At 50.0% G+C, this 24,007-nt stretch overlaps 3 protein-coding genes across 4 annotated transcripts in view; all 3 read left to right on the forward strand.

Moving 5' to 3' along the window:
- S100A8 (S100 calcium binding protein A8) overlaps positions 1-24,007 on the forward strand; it is a 146,887-nt gene that overhangs the window by 22,441 nt on the left and 100,439 nt on the right. The gene's annotated exons all lie outside the window — the stretch shown is intronic.
- S100A2 (S100 calcium binding protein A2) lies at positions 11,118-14,400 on the forward strand. Of its 2 annotated transcripts, none has more exons than XM_061185968.1 (3): positions 11,118-11,292; positions 12,851-13,012; positions 13,914-14,400. In XM_061185968.1, exons 2-3 carry the CDS (start codon positions 12,905-12,907, stop codon positions 14,064-14,066), a joined length of 261 nt encoding a protein of 86 aa, XP_061041951.1. In that variant the 5' UTR covers positions 11,118-11,292; positions 12,851-12,904; the 3' UTR covers positions 14,067-14,400. The 2 variants fall into 2 exon arrangements, with proteins under 2 accessions (XP_061041951.1, XP_061041950.1); XM_061185967.1 differs by lacking the exon at positions 11,118-11,292 and adding an exon at positions 11,303-11,417.
- Positions 12,927-23,673, forward strand: S100A3 (S100 calcium binding protein A3). Its single transcript, XM_061185969.1, is given in 6 exon segments — positions 12,927-13,012; positions 20,539-20,604; positions 21,445-21,548; positions 22,539-22,616; positions 22,619-22,684; positions 23,160-23,673. Coding segments are annotated over 5 exon segments (459 nt in total). The 5' UTR covers positions 12,927-13,012; positions 20,539-20,554; the 3' UTR covers positions 23,321-23,673.

The following is a 24,007-nucleotide window of genomic DNA, read 5'->3' on the forward strand; positions in this document are numbered from 1 at the left end:
ATGAGAGACAAGAGAATAGGTAATGGGGCAACCAGCAGTCTTTTTTTTTTTTTTTTTTTTCATGGCAAACAATCCTTTATTATTTGCAATGAAATAATATAATACAACCTCTAATAACAACAGGTTTAAAAGTCTTTTTTCCTTCAAAATAAAAAAGATGTTTGTAATTGACAAAGGTGGGCTATTTCCTCAGATTGAGATATTCATCCATGAAAACATCCTGTGCAAATGATCAAAGGCTAAATTTTAAAAAAATCAAATTAATGGATGATCTCAAGAGCAATTATCATTCACCACCATTACAATTACTACATTTATTATAACTAATATTAATTACTAGGCATTATCCTAAGTACTGAACATTCAACCAGCAGTCTTTACCGCAAAGTTTATTTCATAACTGCCACATAAAATAAGCTGGGCACTCTTTCCTCTTTTTCTGTTTTCTAGAAATATAAGTTTGTATAACATTTTTTTTCTTGGCTATTTGATAAACTTGCCTGCAAAAATCATTTGGATCTGTTTTATTTTTAATTTTTATCATTATTGTGTGGATTTATACTACAGATCAATTTCTTTAATAGTTATAGGTCTTCAGATTTTCTCTCTCTTAGTCAATTTTGGTGAATTTTATTTTTATATATATATATATATATATATATATATAAAATATATATATATATAAAATATATATATATATATAAAATATATATATATTTTTTCCCCTGCAAAGCTGCCTATTTTATGTAATTTTTCAAATTTCACTCTCAGTTTTTTTTTTAAAGATTGATTGATTGATTAGCTGTGTTGGGTCTTTGTTGCTGCACGTGAGCTTTCTCTAGTTGTGGCGAGCAGGGGCTACTCTTCCTTGTGGTGCGTGGGCTTTTCATCGTGGTGGCTTCTCTTGTTGCGGAGCACGGGCTCTAGATGCATGGGCTTCAGTAGTTGCAGCACGCAGGCGCAGTAGTTGTGGTGCATGGGCTTAGTTGCTCCGCGGCATGTGGGATCTTCCCGGACCAGGGATCGAACCCGTGTCCCCTACACTAGCAGGTGGATTCTTAACCACTGTGCCACCAGGGAAGTCCTCACTCTCAGTTTTATCTGGGGGAATCCTGGTTAATCTGTTTTAAGAGTTTGGGCTTTCAAAGTCATTTTGTTTTTATCAAGTACCTCAGGCCATTACCAGTTTAGCACCACTTTTTATGCTAATTTCTTATTTTGAGATTTTCTGAACCATGCCACTATACAAGCTCCCTTGTAATCTCATTCTGCTGGTGAGAGATTTTTCTTTCAGGCCATTCTTTCATTAAGGGAGCAGTCCTTTGAGGGTCTTTGCTTCATGTAGGGGGCTTCCCATTTCCCAGCTACTTGCAGATTTAGACTCATTTCTTTTCCATTGGTCCCTAAAAACTGAAGCCCTTTGTTTCCTGAGACTAGAAACCACCCCTTCCCAAGGACAGCTGCAGCATTAACTCATGCTTACTACTCGGTTTTTAGTTCTTCCTTTGCTTTGGGTCTCCGGGGATTTCCTTTACTTTCTTTTGAGCTTAGCTGTGAATTAGAAAAAGTATGACTATTACATTTTAATCAGATGGAAATGGAAGTCTAATTCTTTTTTCTTTCTATTTTTTTTTAAATTGAAGTATAGTTAATTTACAACGTTGTGTTAGTTTCAAGTGTACAGCAAAGTGATTCAATTATACATACACACACATATATATTCTTTTTCAGATTCTTTTCCATTATAGGTTATTATAAGATATTGAGTATAGGTCCTTGTTTACCTATTTTATATATAATAGTGTGTGTATGTTTATTTGAGATTATTCTTGTTTCCTGATGTAAGATTATATTGCTATAACCTTCCCTCTTAGAACTGGTTTTGCTGCGTCCCATAGGTTTTGGATCTTTGTGTTTTCATTTGCCTTCAGGCATTTTTTGATTTCCTCTTTGATTTCTTCAGTGATCCATTGGTTGTTTGGTAACATATTGTTTAGCCTCCATGTATTTGTGTTTTTTACAGTTTTTTTTTCCCCTGTAATTGATTTCTAATCTCATAGCTTTGTGCTTGGAAAAGATGCTTGATATCATTTCAATTTTCATAAATTTACTGAGGCTTGATTTGTGGGCCAAGATGTGATCTATCTTAGAGAATGTTCCATGTGCACTTGAGAAGAAAGTGTATTCTGCTGCTTTTGGATGGAATGTCCTATAAGCAGTGTGTGTATGTTAATCCCAAAGTCTTAGTTTATCCCCCCTCCATCCCCTTTGGTAGCCATAAGTTTGTTTTCTATGTCTGTGAGTCTATTTCTGTTTTGTAAATAAGTTCATTTATATCATTTTTTTAGATTCCACATATAAGTGATATCATATATTTGTCTGACTTCACTTAGTTTGATAATCTCTAGGTCCATCCATGTTGCTGCAAATAACATTATTTCATTCTTTTTTATGGCCGAGTAATAGTCCATAAAATATATATATATATATATATATATACCATAATTCTTTCTTTTTTAACACAATGACTTCATCAGAATATGTCTTGGTTTTGGTAGTTCTGGATTATTTTTTTCCTTGGAATATGCTGTGTGCATTAGATCTGAACAGTCAAGTATTTATTTTAGATTAATTTATTCTATTTGTTTTGTTCTCTTCTTCAGGAATACCAATTATATATTGGTTGGATTTTTCTGTTTTCCACATTTCTCCTTCTTACCATAATGATATTTTCATTGTTGTGCTTTTCCATTTCTTTTTTATGATTTTCTTAAACCTATCATTATGTTCCTGATTTTGTTTTCCACTGTGTTTATTCTATTTAAAAATATGGTCTTCATTTATGTAATGATTTAATTTTTTCCTTTTATTTCTTTTCTGAAGTCTTCTAATTTTCCCTTTTCTTTCTTTTGCTGTATAATCTTTTCTTAGAATCTTTGTATCTTTTAAAAAAAGTTGTTTTTAAAAAAGAGGTCATGTTGCATGAAATTTTCTTAAACATTGTCTTCTCTGATTGTTGTTTACTTTGAATGGAGCTAGCTATTGCCTGAAGGATGGTGTGCTGTAGAGTGGGGTGGGAGTGTAGTGTAGTGTAGTGGGTTGGGATGGTACCTGGTGGTGTGTGGAGGCACATATCTCTTTTCAATTTTTGGCATTTGTGAGGTAGGGTTGCATCACAGTCAAACTTGGTGGCGTACGGTCTGACATTCTCTGCCTCCTTTCCTGCTTTACCCCAGTTCATTCTGGTGGCATTCTAGACTAGGAGGCCATGTCACAAGGCAATAGGAATGTCATGCCAGCATGGTATCTTCTTAAGCTATCCCTTCCCTGTTGTCCTGAGGTGTCAAACTAGGTCTCCGCAGGAAGATCTCTCCTCAGTGAGACCTCTTTTCAGCTTGTCCTCAGCCTCAAATACCATTGCTTCAATCAAAGGGACATTGGCTATCCTTTTAAGGGGGTGTTCTCAAACCCAAGGGTTTGAGCACCATGTTTCTGCTTTCATGTAGGGCCCTTGCTCAGATCCACACATAACTGTATTTGGCAGGTGCCCTTCATGATTTGTGGTTTGGAGTTATACCAGTTTCATTAAGCATGGTCTTTCCCTCCTCTACATTTTGTTTTGTTTGATTATACTTAGGGAACTTCCAAAGTGGAGAAACAAAAAAATATCTCTACTCTGCCATTTTTCTTTTTTTTTTTATCATATATTTTATTTTATATTATTATTATTATTATTATTTGGCTGTGCTGCACTACATGCGGGATCTTACTTCCCCAACCAGGGATTGAACCTGTGCCCCCTGCAGTGGAAGTGTGGAGTCTTAACCACCGGACCACCAAGGAAGTCCCTACTCTGCCATTTTTCATTGAAAGTACCCCAGAGTCATGTTTAAAACCTAAATTAGGTTATGCCATTCTATTACTTAAAATCCTTCCATGGTTTCCTATTGTACTTAAAATAAAACCCAAACTCCTTACATTGGCCTACAAGGCTCTGCATGACTTGACCCCTCCTGACCTCTGCAATTCCATCTTATGCCATTCTCTCCCTTGCCATTCATGCCCCACCCACACTGGTCTTCTTTTGCTTCTTTCACACCCCAAACTCCCTCCCATCTCTGGTCCAGTGCCTGGAATGCTCATCCTCTATGACCTGTGTGGGGAACTCCTCATCCCTCAGGTCTCAGATGAAAGGTCTTCTCCTTAGCAGGCTGTTTCCTGACCACCCTACCCAGGTGATGATTCTCTATCATTGCACACACTGGTTTTCATTCATAGCTCTTACTACAACTTATAATTTACATTTATTTCCTGTCTTCCTCACTTGATTACATGCCCCACCAGGGCAAGGGATGTGTCAGTTTTTTTCCACCAATGTATCCCCAGGGCCTAGTGCAGTGTCACTACCTAATTAACCTTTGTTGTGTGCATGAATAAATAATGAATCAGAGAGTTGTACCCTTGAGAGCCACACTGGAGTTTGTTTATTTATTTATTTTTAAAACTTTTAATTTTATATAAGAGTATAGCCAATTAACAAGGTTGTGATAGTTTCAGGTGCACAGCAAAGCGACTCACCCATACATGTGCATGTATCCATCTTCCCCAAACTCCCCTCCCATCCAGGCTGCCACATAACGTTAAGCAGAGTTCCCTGTGCTACACAGTAGGTCCTTGTTGGTTATCCATTTTAAATATAGCAGTGTGTACATGTCAGTCCCAAACTCCCCAATTGTCCCTTCCCTCCACCCTTCCCCCCTGGTAACCATAAATTCCGTTCTCTAAGTCTGTGAGTCTGTTTCTGTTTTGTAAATAAGTTCATTTGTATCATTTCTTTTTAGATTACGCATACACACTGAAGAGTTTAAATGATGTGATGGTCAGTGGAGAGACCCAGAAGGTTTTTGAGCAAGTAGGGGATAGAATGGATAGCTAGATAGCTACGATCAGAATGGATGAAGGGAGACAGTGGGGTCCCAGAAGAGATCGGTCAGGAAGTTGCTCTCCCAGTACAGCTGCGGTGAGCCTCTAGCTACAGGCACAGAGAGGAAGAGTCGGCCAGGTGAAGTTCCAAGGAAAACCCAGCAGCCCTTGGTGTGTTGAAGTTCAGTGAGGACCTGAGCTGGAGAGGCTGCTCGGCTGGATCTGGGGTTCTACAGAATAAGGCAGGATGATGCCCATGTTGGGGCTTGGATGACCAGGGGAGCAGTGAGAGCCTGGGACTGGGAGGGTGGAGCTGCCTGAATGCAGATTCACACCCTTTCATTTTAGGAGTTGTCTAAACTGGGAGGGTGATGATGCTGTGAGAAAGAGGGAGAGAGAGAAAAGAGACAGAGGGAAGCAAGCAAGAGAGAAAAGGGTATGAGACTAATGTCAGCCCTACCAGCAGGGGTAGGGAGAAGAGGAACCAGGGAAGTGACCAGAAAAGGAACTTCGGACGGAGGAGAGGCAGGCAGACAGGGTGATTGAGGAGTAGTGCTCTGCAGCCAGGCCAACCTGAGTTCCAGTCCTGGCTCTACACTTAATCCCCTTAGCTTCTGTTTCCTGATGTCTTAATCACAGACATTCCCCACATTATAGGGTGGTTGGGAGGATTAAATTAGGTAATGTATGTGTAGTACTTGAAACAATGTCTACACAGAGTAAATACTCAGTACACTTGAGTTTCTTCCCCTCTACCTGACTGCTGCCCTCTTTCCATCTTAGAATCAGATGTTTATCTAGCCAGAAGCTGGGCAGGTTCAGAAAGTCTTTCTTTATTACTTCACTTAGGGATGATCTTGTTCTGAGAGACGAATTCTTGTGCATTCTTACGACTGTGTGGTTAAACACAAACATTCTAGAAATGAGCTCAATTTCTTCCCAGAAGGAAAGTTTCTGTGAGAATCCAAATACAAACCAGAGGCTGGTTGGTGAATAAAGAGCCAGGATAACTAGAGGTGGATGATCTTAACATCCTGAGTAAGCTGGGATGATGATGATGTGTGTATCTACCCCCATGTAGGGAGTCAATTTCCTTATCCATGAGATGGGGTATGGGGAGGCATTGAACTAGGTCAGCCTAGGTTGTCACCAAACTCTGCTATATTTGAAGTGGGTCCTAGATGTTTTGCCAATTATACTGGGGAAAACAAGATCATTTCCAAGCTAGGAGAATGAATGAAGCAAATGAGCAGATTTTCCTCAATTTTAAGATTTTCTTTATTAGTTTGTATTAAACTGTTAACATCTGATACTAGCAGATGACAAAATGAGGGCTCAAAAAACATAAATGTTGACAGGGAAACTGGGAGTAGAGTATTATCCTTGTGTTTCAGTGGATGTGAGAGTTTTGATCATGGTTTTATGTTGCTGACATGTCAGATGACCCCATCTCGGCAATGATGTTGATTCTAACTGTATGTCGTGGTTTCTTCTTCTGTTGTATCTAATAACATTCACTGAGTGCTCACTAGGTACTTTACATGCGTTATCTCATTTGATCTGTGAGGTGGGTGATAGTATCCTCATGTTACAGGAGAGGAAACTGATTCCTAGAGGGAGGTTAAGTCATGTTTGTAAGGTCACATGGCTGGTGTAGTGACTGCGGTAGTTTGCTTCCTTCTTTTGGAAAGAGATCCTTGACTGTAGGCTGGGTACCTGACCACGCTGGCCATTTATAAAACCCTGACTCCCTGGAAACAGGGATTGGTCCACAGCTGAGTATATGAACCAGGCAGGGCGAATCAGGGCTCTTCCTGAGATATATGGACACTGGGTCTACAAAGCTGGAATAGTCTGTGGCCACATTCCTTGTTATATAGAAAGACCCTGCTATAGTAAGAGTGAAGCCAACATGCAAAGAGAGACAAACAGTGATGAGAGAAGGCTGGACGGATGGATGGGTGGTGTTGAGTTCCCTGTTCTAGCCCCCAAGGCTGTGGTTCATTGATCCTGTGAATTATCACAGTGATTCTTACCAGTTATGTGACAGAATACATCCCCGTTTATCTTCAGTGAGCTTGCCTTGAACTCCTGTCTCTTACAGCTGAAAGATCTTGATCAACAGAGCTAGAATATGGTGGAGTCAAGATTCAAACTCAGAATCTAACGTCTTAACTTCTCTGCTACAACGATTTCCTAGTACTATATATTGATCTCTTGAACGTCTCTCTTTATTTAAAAAAAAAAATCAATCAATTAATTAATTAATTTTTGGCTGCATTGGGTCTTCATTGCTGCGCAGGCTTTCTCTAGTTGTGGTGAGTGGGGGCTATTCTTCGTTGCGGTGCGCGGGCTTCTCATTGCTGTGGCTTCTCTTGTTGCGGCGGAGCACAGGCTCTAGGCACCTGGGCTTCAGAAGTTGTGGCTCGCGGGCTCTAGAGCGCAGGCTCAGTAGCTGTGGCACACGGGCTTAGTTGCTCCGCGGCATGTGGGATCTTCCTAGACCTGGGCTCGAACCCGTGTCCCCTGCATTGACAGGCGGATTCTTAACCACTGCGCCACCAGGGAAGCCCCTCTTGGGGATTCTTGATGATTGGATGTTATAGGGGAGGTTTACCATTGTGACCACCTGTGTTTAAGTCATGCCTCATTCATTGTGTGAGCTTGGGAAAACTTCCCTGAGCCTCAATTTTCTCCTTTGTAAAGTGGGGTAAGACTGTACCAATTTCCTGGGATTGTTGTGTAAATTAAATGGGATGATATACGGACAGTTACCCTGCACACAGTAGGTGCCCCATAATGTCAGTCCGCACCCCTCCAGCAAAGGGAATGACAAATGCATTACACACGGCAGATCCAGAATGACCCACACCCAGTGTGATAACGCAGGTTCTCTCATGCTGAGCAGGCTGTCAGGGGATAGTAGATAAATTATTTCATTCAGTTTGTTAAGAGAAAATATCTCAAAGCAGATTTGCGGGGGCGTGGGGGGGAGAAGTAGAATAAAAGGGATCCTTGTAGTGAAAAAGTTTACGCTCAGAGGTTGGTGCAACTCCCCCAAAGTCGCACAGTAAGTCAGGAGAAAGCCAGGGCTTAAACCTGGGGCCCCAACAGCAAGACCATTTCTCTTCCTGCCAAGCTGCCCCCGGGACAGTGGGCGGGTTGGCAGAGCTTGGCAGTGTTCAGCCCCTCACTTCTGCCACCTAGTTCCCTCCTGCCCGCTCCCTGTGGCTTTTAAACAGTTTACAGAAGTCCACCTGGGCTGGAAAAACTTCATACATCAGGCAGGTGTGAGAAGTGTGGGTGTGGGAAGGATCAGCACTGCCTACTCCTGCCTGAGTCAGGAGCAGGGCAGGGCAAGAACTGGCAGACCCCAACAGGAGGGAGGGAAAGGAGAGCCCAGAGACCAGCCTGCAATGACATGTCGCAACCACCAGGAGGCATAAACAAGACAGGCAAAGCCCAGGAGCCACTGGTGGGAAACCTCTGGCACCTGGAGCTGGGGCGAAGGGATGGACGGAAAGCAGACACCCAGCTTCCCAGTCTGGGCATGGGCACAGTCACTGCCAGGATGTGCCCACTGCCTGCCTGTGTCCTGGCTTCTCTGCCTTCATGGAGAAGTGGAGAATGTAGAGCGGGATTGGACTCTAGGGGTCGGTCTATCCAACCCTCCTGTTCTGCCAGGAGGGGGAGGGAATTGCTCTAGATCACACAGCAAGTTAGTGGCAAATTATGTGATTTTCATCAGTCTCAGGAATATGGCCCCTTGATGGGCACTGTCCTGGCCTCAGTTCCTATTTAAGGACAGGTGTCCATGTAGTGCCCCTAGCAATCAGTGGCACTCTTGCCCTCTCTCTCTCTCATCTTTCTGGTCTTCTTCTCTTTTCCCTCACAGTCCCTTTGTTTCTGTGACTCTATTTTTCTCAGACCTTTTCTCCCAGTTTCCGTCTGTCTGCCTCCCATCTCCATCCCTGCCCGCTGGGGAGTTTGCTCTGCTCCTTCCCTCACTGGGTCCCGGGAGCGTGATGTTTCCTGCAGTCACTTCTCAGGGACTCATAGCTCTCTGAAGCTCCGTTTTCCAAACCAGTGTCTCAGTTCCACTCCTGGGATCCAGAGGAGAAGTTATGATTTGGTAGCATAATCAGTGATGTGATTTGGGGAGGTGGGAAGGCCCCCTGGCTCCTAAATACTGCCCCCAGCACGCCACCCCCCACTCGGTAACCATAAACTCCCGGTTAGCACCTGGTGTGGGCAAGACCCTTTGCTCCTGCAGTCCCTGCCCTGTGAGCTCACCATGTGGGAGTGAGGGCGAGAGAAGACAAGTACACGAGTGATTCAGTGGAGAGCAGAATGCTCTGAGCACACAGGATAAAAGGAGTGCTTGGTATGGGACAGAGCAGGTAGAGACAGAATCTGGTTGGCCCTGGGGCGGGCTCTGTGAGGTCGGGGGCATTAAACCGGCCTTTGAAGGATAGGTGGGATTTCAGCAGGAAGGGATGTGGTGAGTGGGCACATCCTGAGCAGAGGGGTGAACTTGAACAGAGTCTTGGCCACCCCGGGTGCACGTAGCCCCATGTGCTCAGGCACATGAGCAGGCAGTTAGGGGATATGCAGGGGAGGTTGGAATGCAGGTGGGGGGCCAAAGCCTGAAGCACTTCACTGCCAGCAAGAGCCATGGGGACACCACTGCAGTTTCTGAGCAGAAGTGGCATCTGCTGAAGTCCTCAGTTAAAATGGAAGAAGTGCTGTAAAAAGCAATGCATTGCACCCCAGTGGTCTTTAACCTCAGGGTGAACAACTTTTATTCCAGGCTCAGCCTGAAGTAGGTTTTGATGGGGAAGAGCAGTAACACGAGGGGTCCAAGTGCCTTGGGGAGGAGGGACACTGGGTGGTTTGCAAAGGCGTAGGAGAGGATGCTGGGGGCCCTAAGGCCTGACTTCATCTACGCCGCTCAGGTTGCCTCCACGTCCCACGGTGGCCCGCAGGAAGACAGCAGCCTGGCTTGATGTCTGATCCTCTGTGGGTACTCAGTCTGAGCTTCTCTGTGGTATCATGAGCCAAAGCTCCCCGGGTGGGCCTGATGAGGGGTGTCTGTGCCAGTGCTCTCTCCTCCCAAGCTGGGTTGGGATTTCCGCCTACTGCCCTGGGACTGCGGCTGCCCTGGCCCTGGGAGAGGAGGGCGGTGCCGCTGAGTCACTGCCTGGGCATCTGGGCCTGGAACCACGGATGAGTCACCTAGGACTAGGGGTGTTGGGGGAGGGGAAAGAAGCTGGTGGACATCTGGAAGGCGGAGGGGAGCTGGGCCCACAGGAAGTGCGGTGTCGGGATGGGATTGGGGCAGTAGGGGAGGGGGGCCTGGGAAGGGGCAGCGTGAAGCCTGCTCTTCTCTGAAAGCCCCTTCCCTGGGCTGGGTCCTGAAAGGCCTCAGTGTTTGCCTTTCTCTGGGGAGGGGCCTGGAGGAGTGGAGTGAGGGAGGCTGTGGCCTCACCCAGGCCTGGCCACCGGGGTTGGGGAGCTGTCTGGCCCCTTGTCACCTGCTCACCTCCCAGCCTGCAGGAGGCCCGAGTTTTCTCCTCTCCCTTCAACCCTCCCGGGGCTTCCTTACACACCACAGACTGCTGCTCACCCCAGCTGACTATAACAGAGCCATCTCCACCTCTCACTGCCTTCCTGCCTCCTGCCAGACCCCCTCCCACCCAAAGGGGGCCTTTCCGGGTATGTTTAAACATACCCACTTTCCTTGTTACATTATTGATAGGTATTCTGGTTCCGGCTATTAAAAGTAACTTTGGGGACTTCCCTGGTGGTCCAGCGGCTAAGACTCCACGCTCCTAATGCAGGGGGCCCACGACCGATCCCTGGTCAGGGAACTAGATCCCGCATGCCGCAACTAAGACCCAGTGCAGCCAAATAAATAAATAAATAAATAAATAAATATTAAACCAAAAAAGTGACTTTGTCTCCCTCGTTCCCTGAGGTGACCCCTGCCCTCTTCTTCCTGATGCCCCCCCAGTTGCCTTCTGGCTTCTCCAGCACACATACACAGGCCTGTGCAGTCCCAGCGGGCACCTGCAGCCACGGACACACCAGTGAGCTGTGGCTCACAGGCGTGTGTCATGAGAACAAAGCCTGGCCTGAGTCACCAGGCCCTGCAAACAAGGGCTGTCTCCCCTGCCCTGGGCCCAGACTACCCCTTCCCCATGACACCTCCCACTCCCCTCTGTGGCCTGGGTGGGCCTGGGGGAGGGGGCTGCCCTTGGCTGGCCTAGAGCTCTCCCTGAGCTGAGCTGGCCAGCTGGCAGCACAGCTGGAAGTCTCTGGGACGGACGGGGCTGGGAGTGGCAGGAGGCCAGGCTTTGGCAGGATCAGGTTAGGGCAGGTTTGGTTTCCTTAAAATACAATGTTGGGGGCCAGTGGGGCTGGCAAATAAATCCCCACTCTGGGCACCTGGCCCTTGGCTTTCCTTCCAGGGTGTCTCTCTGCTATCAGGTCTGGTGAGTACCTCTGTCCTGCTGAGGGCTGGGTGGGGCCGACCCCCATGGGTCTCTACCTTTGTCCCTTTGTCTTTTTTTTTTAAATTAATTTTTATTGGAGCATAGTTTATTTACAGTGTTGTGCTACTTTGTGCCGTCTGTCCCTTTGTCTTGATCTCTGTCTCCTTCTGGCTCCCTTGGTGGAAGAGGCCTGGGGCCTCTGTGGGTCTCTGCATCTGGGGGGACCTCCTGTGAAGTGTCAGACTGAGGCCTTTTCCAGGTTCCTCTGTGGTGTTTAGGGGTTACTCTGAGGCTCTCTCTTGGGTCTCGCAGTCCGGCTGTCAGTCTAGAGGCACTTATTGGGGCTTTAAGCCCAGGAGTATGAAGCGTGCATGGGGTGGGTGGAGGTAGGGTGGGTGCTTTAAGGAGGATCCTGGGTTTGTTTGGATTTTGTTTTTGTTGTTTTGCAAAGTCCTGGATTCCAGCAGGACTGAGGAACAAGAGCCAGGGATCTCGAGCACGTGGGCCCACCTGGGTTCCTGCCCACTGCTTCTTCCTGTCTTCTCCTACCTCCCGAAGGCAGGGCTGGCAGGATGGGCCGGGGGCTCTTCTCGCTTCTGGTGCCAGCTCCTCTGGCCTCACCCTGGGACCTGCTTAACCCTCCGGGGGTGGTGTGACCATTCTCAGAGGCAGAGCCTTGGAAAAGATGACCTCTGAGGTCTGTCCTCGGTCTTAGATTCCGCCCTGACCCCAGGGCTCTGGGCTTTTAGTTTCTTTAATTCCAGTCCCAATAGGACGCTTCCTGGTGTGGGGGGGGTGTTCGGTTGCCTCCACCCTACCCATGCCCTGTCTGCATAGAGCCAGCACCCCTGCTCAGGGGCCTCCAGTATGAGGGGACACACATTCCCTACCCGGTGAGAGCCCCTCGTCTGAGGGAGGATATGAGCCCGCCCGAGGGAGCTTCCAGTTGGATGGGAGAGCGACACCCTCTGGCAGAGGAAGGAATTGACTCCTCGGGGAACCTCGTACCCCTGGGCCGTAACCATGGCCACTGCCAGAGCCCAGCGAGCCCCAGTGACTAGCCCATGGAGATGCCCATCTCCGCAGCGCTGGCACAGAGCCCACTGGCCTGTGGAAGGAGCTGCACAAAGAGGATCCCAAATGGGACTCTGGCCACCCTGTCATTTCCTTTCCACAGATGCTGAAAGAGGGGAGCTCTGCACTCAGGGGTGGGCCCCAAGTGTGATGGGAGGAGACATGAGGCCCTTCCAAATACAGAGGAAGGTCTAGCATCTGCCCGCAGTGTGAGGTGGAGGTATGGCCCCTGCCCAGGGAGCTTTAGGCCGAGCGGGAGATGCAGCCCTGCTTGCCCATTCAGAGAGGGGCTTGGAGAGGCAGTTTGGGGCAGAAGTGGGTCCTGCAAGCTGGGCTGAGGCGTCTCCATTACTTGCCAGCCCTGCAGCCCCAGATCTAAAATGTCCAGTCCTCTGGAGTAGGCGCTGGCTGTGATGGTCACCACCTTCTACAAGTACTCTGGCCAAGAGGGTGACAAGTTCAAGCTGAGTAAGGGGGAGATGAAGAAACTTCTGCACAAGGAGCTGCCCAGCTTTGTGGGGGTGAGTGGGGCCAGCCTGGGACGGGGAGGGTCCTGGTGTGTGCGTGCAGGGGCACAGGCTGAATCTCTTCTCCCTTCCTTGAGGGTGCCTGCTGACGCAGACACCAGGGTGGGATTGAACCCTCCATGGCCTCACTGGAGTGAGAGTGAGGCCCGTGTGTGAATGCGTGTGTGAGTGCTCTATTGCTGGCTTTCCCCGCAGCTTCCCAGAGAACGGGTGTGCTGTCAGAGCCCAGAGAGGGGAAGAGACCGGCTCAAGATTACACAGCTCTCACGTGTGATCTCTCTCTCTGTCTTTCGTTTTCCATATTTATATGCCAAACTAAGAAGGTGTGTAGGGAGAGAAAAGCCCAGCTAAGACACGCACCCTGAGATATTTTGCAGAGAAATGCCGTCAACTCTCAACCTCCCCCTCGCCCTTCCCTTGCCGACTCCTGGGTAATCCCAAAGTCAGGTCTCAGGCTTTGAACGTATGAGGCATGTCCTTCTCTCTTTAAAAAAATTGTTTTGGTCACACTTTTCTAATTTGGTTTCATTTTGTCTGGTATGAAGAAGAGTCCGCCTTTTTTGAACTCACTTTTCTGGTGATGGGGAGTGGTGGTGGCTTCAGAAAGCTTTAGTTTCCTCCTCAGCAAACTGGGGGTAATGCCCACCTTGCTGGGCTCCTGTGGGGAGTAGAGCTGATCCTGTGCTTAGGGAATGCCTGGCGTGCTCCCCACTCCCAGCAGGGGGAGCCGGAGACGCCCACTGATGCACTTCTCTCTGTCCTCACTCACTCGGCCTCCTAGTGGCTCCCAGGGGCTCCCTGCCCACCACATACCTGGCTGCCTGGTGTGGAGGGAGAGCTGGGCTCTGACCCGTGACAGCAGCCTGGTGATAACTCCACTGTCTCTCACTTTCAGAAGAAGGTGGATGAGGAGGGCCTGAAGAGGATGATGGGTGATCTGGATAAGAACAGGGACCAGGAGGTGGACTTCCAGGAGTACGCTCTCTCCCTGGCCCTCGTCACTCTCATGTGCAGCGACTTCTTCCAGGGTTCCCCAGCCCGGTCCTGATGTACAGCTCGTGGTTCCCGCCGTGGGTCTCTTGGGCCCAGGAGGACTCTCTACCTTTTTTAGTTTTATACTCAGTAAACATTTTTTGCTTGTTGACAATATTTTAATTGCTCAGTGATGCCCTGTCACCTGGCTTGGCTCAGTTAAAGACTCAAAGCTTCTTTTGTTTTGAGCTGTCTCTATCCCTTTCAGTCCAAGATGACACAATGCCTTTAAAAATGTTGTGGGCTTCCTGTGTACCAACTTATAAATCACTTAATTAGACAAAAAAACATATTTACAAATTTCTTTGAGACTGGCCCTCTGTACCCTAGAGTTAGAGAGCTGTTAGAAAATGCCCTTGTGATTCTTAAAGGCCCTCTTGCCTGAAAGAGACACACTGCTAAAATTATTAGAAGCCTTATTGGTGTTTTTTGTTTGTTTTTGTTTTTGGCTGCATTGGGTCTTCATTGCTGTGCATGGGCTTTCTCTAGTTGTGGCGAGTGCGGGCTACTCTTCGTTGTGGTGCAAGGGCTTCTCTTTGCAGTGGCTTCCCTTGTTGCGGAGTACGGGCTCTAGGCATGCGGGCTTCAGTAATTGCAGCACACGGGCTCAGTAGTTGCGACGCGTGAGCTGTAGGGCGTGCGGGGCTCAGTAGTTGTAGCGCACAGGCTTAGTTGCTCCGCGGCATGTGGAGCAATCCAGACCAGGGATTGAACCTGTGTCCCCCTGCACTGGCAGGCAGATTCTTAACCACTGCGCCACCAGGGAAGTCCCTAGAAGCCGTGTTGTTTATCTGAGATCTGAGAATTGCCCTTTAATCTTTTTGAAGTTTCCATGAAAGATCTCATCTTTGACTTTATCTTACCCCTGAGGCCCTTTTTGTTGGCAGGGCCATGGATTTGGTCTTTGCCCTGAGGCCATTTATTACTTTGAGAGCCATTTGCTGCCTAGAAAGACTGTCCTGGGCCCTCTATATTTCCTCTAAATTCTACTCAGAATTGAAGAGGTCCTTCTTTAGTTCATCTCTTTCTTCTCATATTTTACCATAGGCAGCCAGAAGAAGCCAACTGGCATTTTCAGTATTCTGTCCAAAAATCTCCTTAGCCAATCCATGAGTTCATTATGTAATCTTTCTATTTTCCACGTTACCATGGATAATAGTGTTTCCAGACATTCCACCACTACATAATAGGGGTTGCCTTTTCTTCAGTCTCCAGTAACAATTTCCTCACTGCCCTTCAAATTATTACTAGCAATCTTCTTGAGATCCTTCTAACTTTCACCCATGGCTTTGTCCCAAAGCCAGTAACACCTGCTTTAGGTTTTTGTAATAGAAGCCTCTTTCTCTTTCAGGTCTTTGATGAAAGATTCATGGAGCCAACTCATGCTGATTTTCTAAGCTTTTCCTACCACTTCCTCTATCACTACACCTAGGTTTCCATTTGGTCTGCATCCCAAGATACATCAGGGGACAATTTGACTAAATATTTTGTCATTTCATAACAAATGTCCTTGACTTTCAACCTGCACATATTGGGTCCTCATATCTCACTGTCTTCCCTCCTCCACTTGGTCAATTCCACATTTTAGATTCTTTTGTTTGAGGACTCCGCTTTATGAATTTATTAAGCTTTGAGTTGCAGATCACCTGACTAACAGTGGCTTTAATTGTCTTACATAACAAGACATCTGAGACAGGCAGTTCAGGGTTAGTTCAAGGTTGGTTCAGGGGCTCAGAGATGTCATATGACACCGATTTTTTTGCTCTGTAATCTACAGCATGTATGCTTTTTCCCTCATGCATGTTGCTTCATGATCACAAGATGGCTGCTCTACCTCCAGGTCTCACTGTCCATGTTCCAGGCTAAGAGACAGAGGAAGCGTAGGGTGCAGAAAGCTTTCCCTCAAGAGACTTTGCCTTTTTATTATGCAAGAAATACTGTCTCCAAAGATTTCTACTTACATCTCTTTGGCCTTAACTATGTAATATGGCTAGTCCTAGCTGTGACCAAGTATTTTTAGCTGGGCATGTTGACACTTTGAAAGAGAAGAAGAAGGGTTTTAATATTAAGGAAAGGGGGGATGGATAGCAGACAAGCAATAGACAATATTTTTCTGAATTGTTTTCTTACTTTTCTTACTTCCCTGGGAAGCTCTGATACTTGGGAACTGCTTACAGAGTAGCTCAGAAAAGAGCTCCCCAAAGACAGAAAGGAGTGAGAAGGTTCTGGGACACACTGCTTATTCTCACTGTTCTAACTGCACGTCTGGGGCTGATGAGGCAAGGCTGGGCAGGCCCTAGCGATGAAAAGAGAGAAGCCCACTTTCCTAATATCCTATAGGAAAAGGAGCCGGTGAATATAGGTCAGGGACTCATCATAATGGTAATTAACATTTCCACAGCAGTTCCCAAAGCTTCTTTCATGCTCACTGTCACTTCAGCCTCATGGTAACCCCCAAAAGAGCTATCATTAGGCCCTTTTTAGAGATAAGGAAACCGAGAGGAAGCAGCATCTGCCATTCATGGAGCATGCCCTCCGGCCAGGCTCTCTGCTAGGCCTGTTCTAGCATCATCTCATTGAATCCTCATAGCACTTGGATGAAGGATGTGTTATTAGTTTCTGCATTTCACAGAGGAGGAAATAGGGGCTGAGAGAGGTTAAATGAGTAGTGTTGGGACTTGATCCAGGTTGTAAGACAGGGCCTCACCCCTATGGGACACGGGGGTGGCAGCCTGGGCCTTCCTCCCCTTCCTCCAAAGCCTTGGAGACGAAGGGGACCTGGCTGGGCAGAGTCCAGATGCTCTTGGTGTCTCAATCCTGAATCCACGGGGAAGCGGGTCCACTTGCTGGTGATTGCACGACTGTAGTCTGTTTGCTCACAGTGGATCCCGGCTTCTGCTGGGGCTCAGTTCCAGGTTCTGGGGCTGTTCTGGCTGGTGGATACTGGCATCGGCTGGCTGCCTCTGGAGCTTTCCCCGTCTGGCTAGGCACCGGATGGGACTAATTTCGTTCTGTGTATTTGACAGACTAACAAACACGTGACTTTCTTAGCTGGTCTCAATAATCTTCCCTCATCCTGCCCCTTCCTGCAAATCTCCCTGCTGAGGCAGAGACGAGGAGGGTCCAGAAAATGGTGCTGTTCAAAGGCCCGCTGGCCAGATTCTCTCTCACTTCCTCCTGGAATTGTGGCAGGGAGGAGAGCCTCAGGGACCCATATGTCACCTCCCATAGTGTCCTACTGTCACTTTGCTCTTTGTTCTTTTGGGTCTATCCCTGCAATCTATTGACCCTCCAAGAAAAGAGAGACTGAAGGCAAAGGTGGATTCTGGGGCAGGGGAATGACTGAAATAGGGCTCCCCATGCTCCCATCTTTAGGTCACTTGGTCTCCCCTCTAACTCAGTGCTCCCATCCGGGAAATGCGCAGTCAGGCATTGACTTGGTCCTCAAAAGACCAAGGAGAGCCTGTAGGTCTAAGCCCCACAGGCTCTCCTTGATCCCAATTCAGATCCTCTCCCCATCCCCATCCCCTAATTCTGTAGCAAAGGCCTCCCTGGCTCCAGCCTCAGTAATCAAACACCCGCTCCCACACTTTCCCTACCTTGGGCTCAGATGATGAGAAAGGAGATGAATCAGTGTGACGAGGTTCATTGACCCCCATGGGGCTATGAGATTGGGGTGGTGTCACCCTGTCCCTTGAGCCCAGGTCCTTTTGGCACAAGCACATGAATGTCCAGACGCTCTAGGACACTTCATCTTATTTCTCCCTGAGGTGCAGAACCAGACACTGACTTTCATGGCGCAAGGTGGTTTCCCAGAGGCTTTTGTAAGGTGATGGTGGTGATAGTGGGGGACAGAGGCAGGGAGAGAGGACGAGAGAGAGAGGGACAGTCCTGCTGGGTCAGAGAGCATCTGCTCCCACCCTCCCTCCCTCATGCTGCTCCCGTGGGGGAGAGACCCTTACCTTCCACTTGGGGCACACTTCTCTGTGGTCAGCTCCACATCTGCAGCGGGGCAGCTCGGGTGAGAGGCCAAGGGTGTTGGGCTCCAATCCCAGGTAGAGAATCAAGTGGACAGTGTGGACAGCAGAGCGTGGAAAGGAGGAGGATGCTCCCTGTCTGGGCCCCGGAGGGGTGGCTAGTGTCACGTGCATTTGGGGGATTCAGGGTAGATGCTGGGGAAGAACCCCCAGGAGGGCAGGAAGATTCCAATCCCTGTAAGAACAACTTGGGAAAGCAAGATAAGAAAGGCTGCAGCTCTGTCCCTAGCCTGTGGGGATGCAGAAGGCTGGACAAAATGACCTGGGGGCGGGGCGGGGGGGGGGGAAGGCCTGGTTCTCTCCCTGCTGCCCCCATCAAGGGAACTTAGCGTGTGGTTGTTGAGTTAGACTCCGAGACCTCTGCCCTGACACCGTCCACCGGACCAGCAGGTGATACAAAGCACTTTCACATCGGAGTCTCAGGGTAGGAATCTTCCAAATCCATTTTGGAGGCAAAAAATTAAGGCCCAAACAAAGTAAAGGACATGCTCATGCTCGAGGTGGAGGCAAGAGGGTGGTGGATCTTGGAGTGAGGGTCCAGTAAGGGTTCTTCCCACGACGGTCCTCCAGCCCCAAAGTGCCTGCACCCAGACCTCTCCGTCCACCCACCCGCCCCTCAGCTGTTGCCTCCCTGGGTGAGCTCCTGCCTTCCCTGCCCCCCACCTCAGTCGGAGCCTCTCCCAGTGGGCAAACAAAGGTGAGGCATCCCAGAGAGGCGTGGCCAGGCTTCGAAACATGAAAGGCTGCGGGATAAGGACTCAGGCTGGGAGCAGGCTGCCCAGCTCTTCCCTGACCATCCATATAAAGTACTCCAGGCCCCACCACCATTTTTTCCCCTTAGCCCTGCTTTATTGTTCTTCCTAGCATTTATGTCGCTGGTCTATCATACATTTATTTACTTGTTACTGTCTGTTGTGTGCATTAGATGGTCCTCTCCACAGAGCTTGGCTTTTGTCTGTTTTGTTTATGGCTGTACCTCCAATGCTTAGGACAGGTGCCTCTAAATATTCACATGAAAAATGAATGGCTCTCACCCTGCCACAAATTAGTTGTGTGACTTGGGCAAGTTACTTACCTCTCAGTTAACATTTATGCCCTTACCATGTGCCGGCACTATTTATCTATGAGCTTTGTACATAGAAAGTCCTTTAAGCCTCACAGCAATCCTATGAAGTGATGACCACTATTCTCCTTGGTCATTGGCAGATGAGGAAAATGAGGCCCAGAGAGGTGAGGTGACCTGCTTAAGGGAGGTGGCTGTTGGCAGAGATGGGACGTCACAGGTGGGAACAAGGGCTTGACCTAGAACTGAATTAATTGCTGGCCCACTCTGGCCCCTGCTTCTGTCCCCTACTCCCCATAATTCCTTGCCTGTAAAACAGGGTTAATCACAGCCCTCCCTTCCCTGCCCTCCCCACTGCTCGCTCCCCTCCCGCACAGGGGCTGAGTCTTCGGGGAACTGATGGTACAGTTGAGGTTCAGGTGCAGGGGGCCTGGGATGAGGCCAAGGTGTCATGAGCTCTCTGGCTGCCCCACAAGTATTAGGGCTTCTTCAGAGATCTGGGGGTTGACTCCTCTTCCCCTTCCCATACTCTTCTGGGTCTTGGGTTCTCTTTCTGTGAAATGGGGAGGGGTCTCTCAGGCCCAGGGATGAGGGCGGGAGAAGTGATATGACGAGATTTCTGGCAACATGGTGGTCTGTGCCAGCTCCGGCTAAAAAAAAAAACAAAAAGTGCTGGATAGAATAAAAACATCTTTTTCAAAGCGTTGAAGAGCTCACAAGGCGATAAGGAGTGGGATCAGAATCTTAGCGAAAGCAGACTCCAGGAGGTGAGTGGGGCACTGGGGCCCCTCATGCCCTGAGGGCATCAGCCAAACTGAGCCAAAGTGACCTTTGGCTTTGACAGAGTGTGGAGCGAGGAAGGGCTCGCTTGAGGAGGGGAGGTAAGGGGGACACCCCACATAACGCTGGGACCCCAAAGGGCTACACGCTTAAGCCAGAAACCAGAGGAAATCTACCCCCACCCCATGGGAGTGCAAGGATCTTGGCCTTGGTGCTGAATGGAGCCAGGGAGGACAGGAAACAGGCCTTAGGAGCTCAAGCTCCAGGCCACACTGGTGTGAGTCTGAACTAGGGGAGGAGGAGGGGGCACCAGGAGAACACAGCCTAGACTTCTGGAAGCGCCCCTAGGAGCAGCACACCTTCCTCCCAGGTCTCAAAGACATCCTACTGGTGATGTCCCCAGGGAAGCAAGCAGTTCTCAGCCCAAAGCATCCAAGGACCATCGATCTGGAGATCAGGCAGCGAGGGTGTCTCACAGGCTCAGTGCTCTCACTGTAAATGAGGGGGCTTAACCAGGGGCACGCCAAGATCCCCTCTGGCAGAGGGATTCTCTGGGGGTGAGGCGAAAGTGTGTCCCCACTTTGTCTTCTTCTGGGGTGCCTTTTCAGGGTGAAGAGATAGGGGATGGCTGTGATGAATGACCTGTCTTCTCTAACCACGCTGGAAGGAGATGGGTAGGAGGCTGTGCCCGGATCCCAGCTCTGGGGGAGGGCAGAGGGAAAATGACGAGGTGGTGGTGTCTGCAGCCCCGATGGGGCCTTTGATGGGTGCATGGCAAGGTGGGCCGGTGGGGCCTGTAATAGGGGTTGCCAGGGAAGGAGGCAGGGGAGCCCCTGGGGGCATCCTCAGCTTGACCTACTTGGGCCCCCCATAATTGCTCCCTTCCTTCCTTGGGAGGCTACAAATAGGGATGCCCTGTCTCTAGGCTCCTCCAGCTGAAACGCCAACACCTGTGGTGAGTGCCAGCTGCTTAGGTCCTGCCCTGGGCTGGGTGTCTGGCAGCTCCAGGTCTGTCTCCTGGCCCAGGGTCTGGGCTTGGGGGCAGAGGGATGACCACAGCAGGGACTGATGAGGTGAAGGAAGTCAGATATGATGGGTTCAGGGGTTCCCTTGTGCAGTGAGGGGCTGTTGGGGAACCTGGGTTTAGGGCGTGTGCAGAGCTGAGGTCTGGCGGAGGGGTCGGGGCGATGGGCTTAAAGTGCTGCTGTGGCCCTCAGTTAGCTCCCCCTTCGCCCACACCTTTCATTCCTGCCAAAGGGTTGAGATGGGCCAGGGCTGTGGGGAAGAGAGGATTCCCTCCAGTCTCCAGGCACCGAGCTTCTGACAAAGCAACAGTGGTGGCGCCAGGCGGGCTGGCAGGAACCCAGAAGGGCAGCTCGGCCCCCCTGAGGTTCCCTATTCCCTGCGATCATGGCCCTTTCCTCTCCTGGGAACCCAGAACCCTACTCCAATCCTGGGCTGTCACAGAGTGTTAGACCCCAGGCAGCACTTAACCCCATTCTTCTTCCCCACAGCCCTGACCATCTACAGGGCCTGGCAGAGAGCAAATCATTAGGGAGAGAGCCTTGGCCCAGGCTGCCTCGTGCTGCAGGACTCCTGTCCCCTGGGGGAACCAGAAGTGAGTCACTGGGCTCACATGGAAACAACACATGCCTTCCTGGCTGCCTTAGGATTTTTCCAGGCTGGAGGCATCTCGCAAAAGGGCGGTGGGAGGGGCCCGTGGAATGGGGGTGGGTGAGCAATTCTCGTAAGGGCTTCCCCTCTAACAGAATGGGGTACCCCTCTGCAGAGCCTTCTGTCTCAAGAGCCCCAGAGGTCAGGGGGATGGCCTCAGGGAGAGCAGATTACAGCTTGGTACATACCTGAGCTCGCTGTCTCCAGAGACCAACTGGTTCAGGTCCCTGACTAGGCCTGTGAGGTGGGATTAACCCTATTTTACAGATAAGGCACCTGAGACCCAGACAGCGTAAATGGCTCATCTTCCTCTGCACAGCTAGTCAGAGGCATAGAGCGTCGCGGAAGATTTGGTCCTTTGGTTGCAGCTTCCCTGAGTTCAGTGCAGGAGGGATGGTGATGGGGTGGTGGTGAGGTGGTGCAGGTTCTTCTGAGACCTGACTCTCCCTGAGAAGGTCCAGCTCCGCCAAGGGCCTGAGGCTGGGAGCATGGAGCAAGCGTGCTCCCTTGTGCAGGAGCTCTGGGGTCCTGAGGGGGAGGAGGCTTCTAGGGCCAGGGGGGCTGTGTCTCAGAGGGTGCTACAGAGCTGGACTGGGCGTCAGATGAGAAAAGGTGGAGAGAATCAGGGAGTCCTCAGGGACCCCCAGTGTGCGGGGTGCAGGTAAAGAGTGGGCACCTCTCCCTGAGGAGTTTGCAGTGATGTTGGGCAAATGAGGCCTCTGTCCAGAAATAGCGGGGCAGTCGGGAAATAAATGAGGAGGGGCTGGTGTAGTCAGGGAGGGCTGCTCAGAGGAGGGGGAGATTGTGGGGTGGGAAGGCTGCAGGGGATTAAGTCAGGTCTGGGTGCATTCCCTGGGACGCATGGAGGGCAGAGTTGAGCAGGGGGTCTGACTCGGCCTCTGCCGTGAGTCACACCCTTGTTCTTCTATGACAGTGAGGATGGCGCCTCTGGAGCAGGCGGTGGCTGCTATTGTGTGCACCTTCCAGGAACATCCAGGGCCCTGTGGAGACAAGTAAAGCTCTGCCAGGCAGAGCTCAAGGAACTGCTAGAGAAGGAGCTGCCCACCTGGACCCCCGTGAGCACCTGGGGTGAGCCCCCACGGGAAGCACTGCTTGGATTCCGCAAAGAGACACCTGGAGACGAGCTCTGAGCATCGGACAGCAAGGGGGTGGAAGCTAGACTGTGGGGAGGGGATGCTGGGAGGCGGACGGGCACAGCAGGAATCTCAGTTCCTCATCTGTAAAGTGGGAGGATGATCATCTCAAGGGCTGCCTGGCCCGGCTGTCGGGAGGACTGAGTGAGAGTTCTGTGAAGAACCCCTGACACAGGGTTGGCACTCAGTAGCAAGTAGTAGGTGCTCCGTAAATGGTCTGGGAAAGAGGATTTGGGAGGGGGATTGACACCGGTGAATGATCAGAACAGGGAGGCTGAGGCTGGCCCCCAGAGGGGTGTGGGTTGGGATGGCTGGGACCCCCCAGGAGGGGAGGGAGGGAAGCTGGCTGTGCGCACCAGGCTGTTCTGCCCTCCTCACCCTGCCATCCCTGCCCTGCACAGAGCTTCGGGAGCATGACCACAATAAGTTCATGGGTGTCCTGGACACCAACAAGGATTGCGAGGTGGACTTTGTGGAGTACACGTGCCTGCTTGCCTGCCTCTGCGCCTACTGCCATGAGTACTTCAAGGACTGCGCCCTGGACCCCCACTGCTCCCAGTGATGGGCAGGGCTGTCATCGGAGGGTAGGGATCTGGGTCTGCTCCGGACCTGCTCCATCTCTGCCCTGAGGTCATCCTGGGCATGTCAGCTCTCCCCCCTCCCCCCTCCCTTGTCCCCTCCATCTAGAATCTCCCAGGTTTGCCCCTGGTATGTTAACCCCTTTTACCCATGAGTCCAGGAGACGTGAGGGGACCTTCCCCGGGATCACAGCTAGTGACCTGTAGGACAGCCAGCCGCTGCCTCCCCACTGTGGCCCATGATGGACGAAGGCCGTCAAGGCCCGGCAGAGCGTGTGCGGGAAGGAGACCACGGTGGGAAAGGGCCTATTTTGCTCCTAATAAAGAACTGGCATCACTTGGCTCGGTTTGGTTCTTCTGAGAGGACAGCTGGGGCCTGGGAACAGAGTCCCACTGAGGCTTCACTCCCCTCTGGCCTTTTCCACTGGAGGACAGGAGGCTGAGGGCAGTTTCAGACCTCGCGGAAATGAAATGGTCTTAACGTCCTGCAGGAGGCGGGGGGATCAACACGGGGACAATGTCCATGGGAGGCTGGTGTGTGTAGGGGTCTCTCTCTCTCTCTCTCTGGGGGGTCTCTGAAGGAGAAGCTCCCTTGGGGACTTCCTTGGTGGTCCAGTGGTTAAGACTCCGCACCCCCAATGCAGGGGCCCTAGGTTTGATCCCTGGTCGGG

This window comes from Eubalaena glacialis, chromosome 3, assembly GCF_028564815.1.
Source record: "Eubalaena glacialis isolate mEubGla1 chromosome 3, mEubGla1.1.hap2.+ XY, whole genome shotgun sequence".
NCBI classification, from domain to species: domain Eukaryota; kingdom Metazoa; phylum Chordata; class Mammalia; order Artiodactyla; family Balaenidae; genus Eubalaena; species Eubalaena glacialis.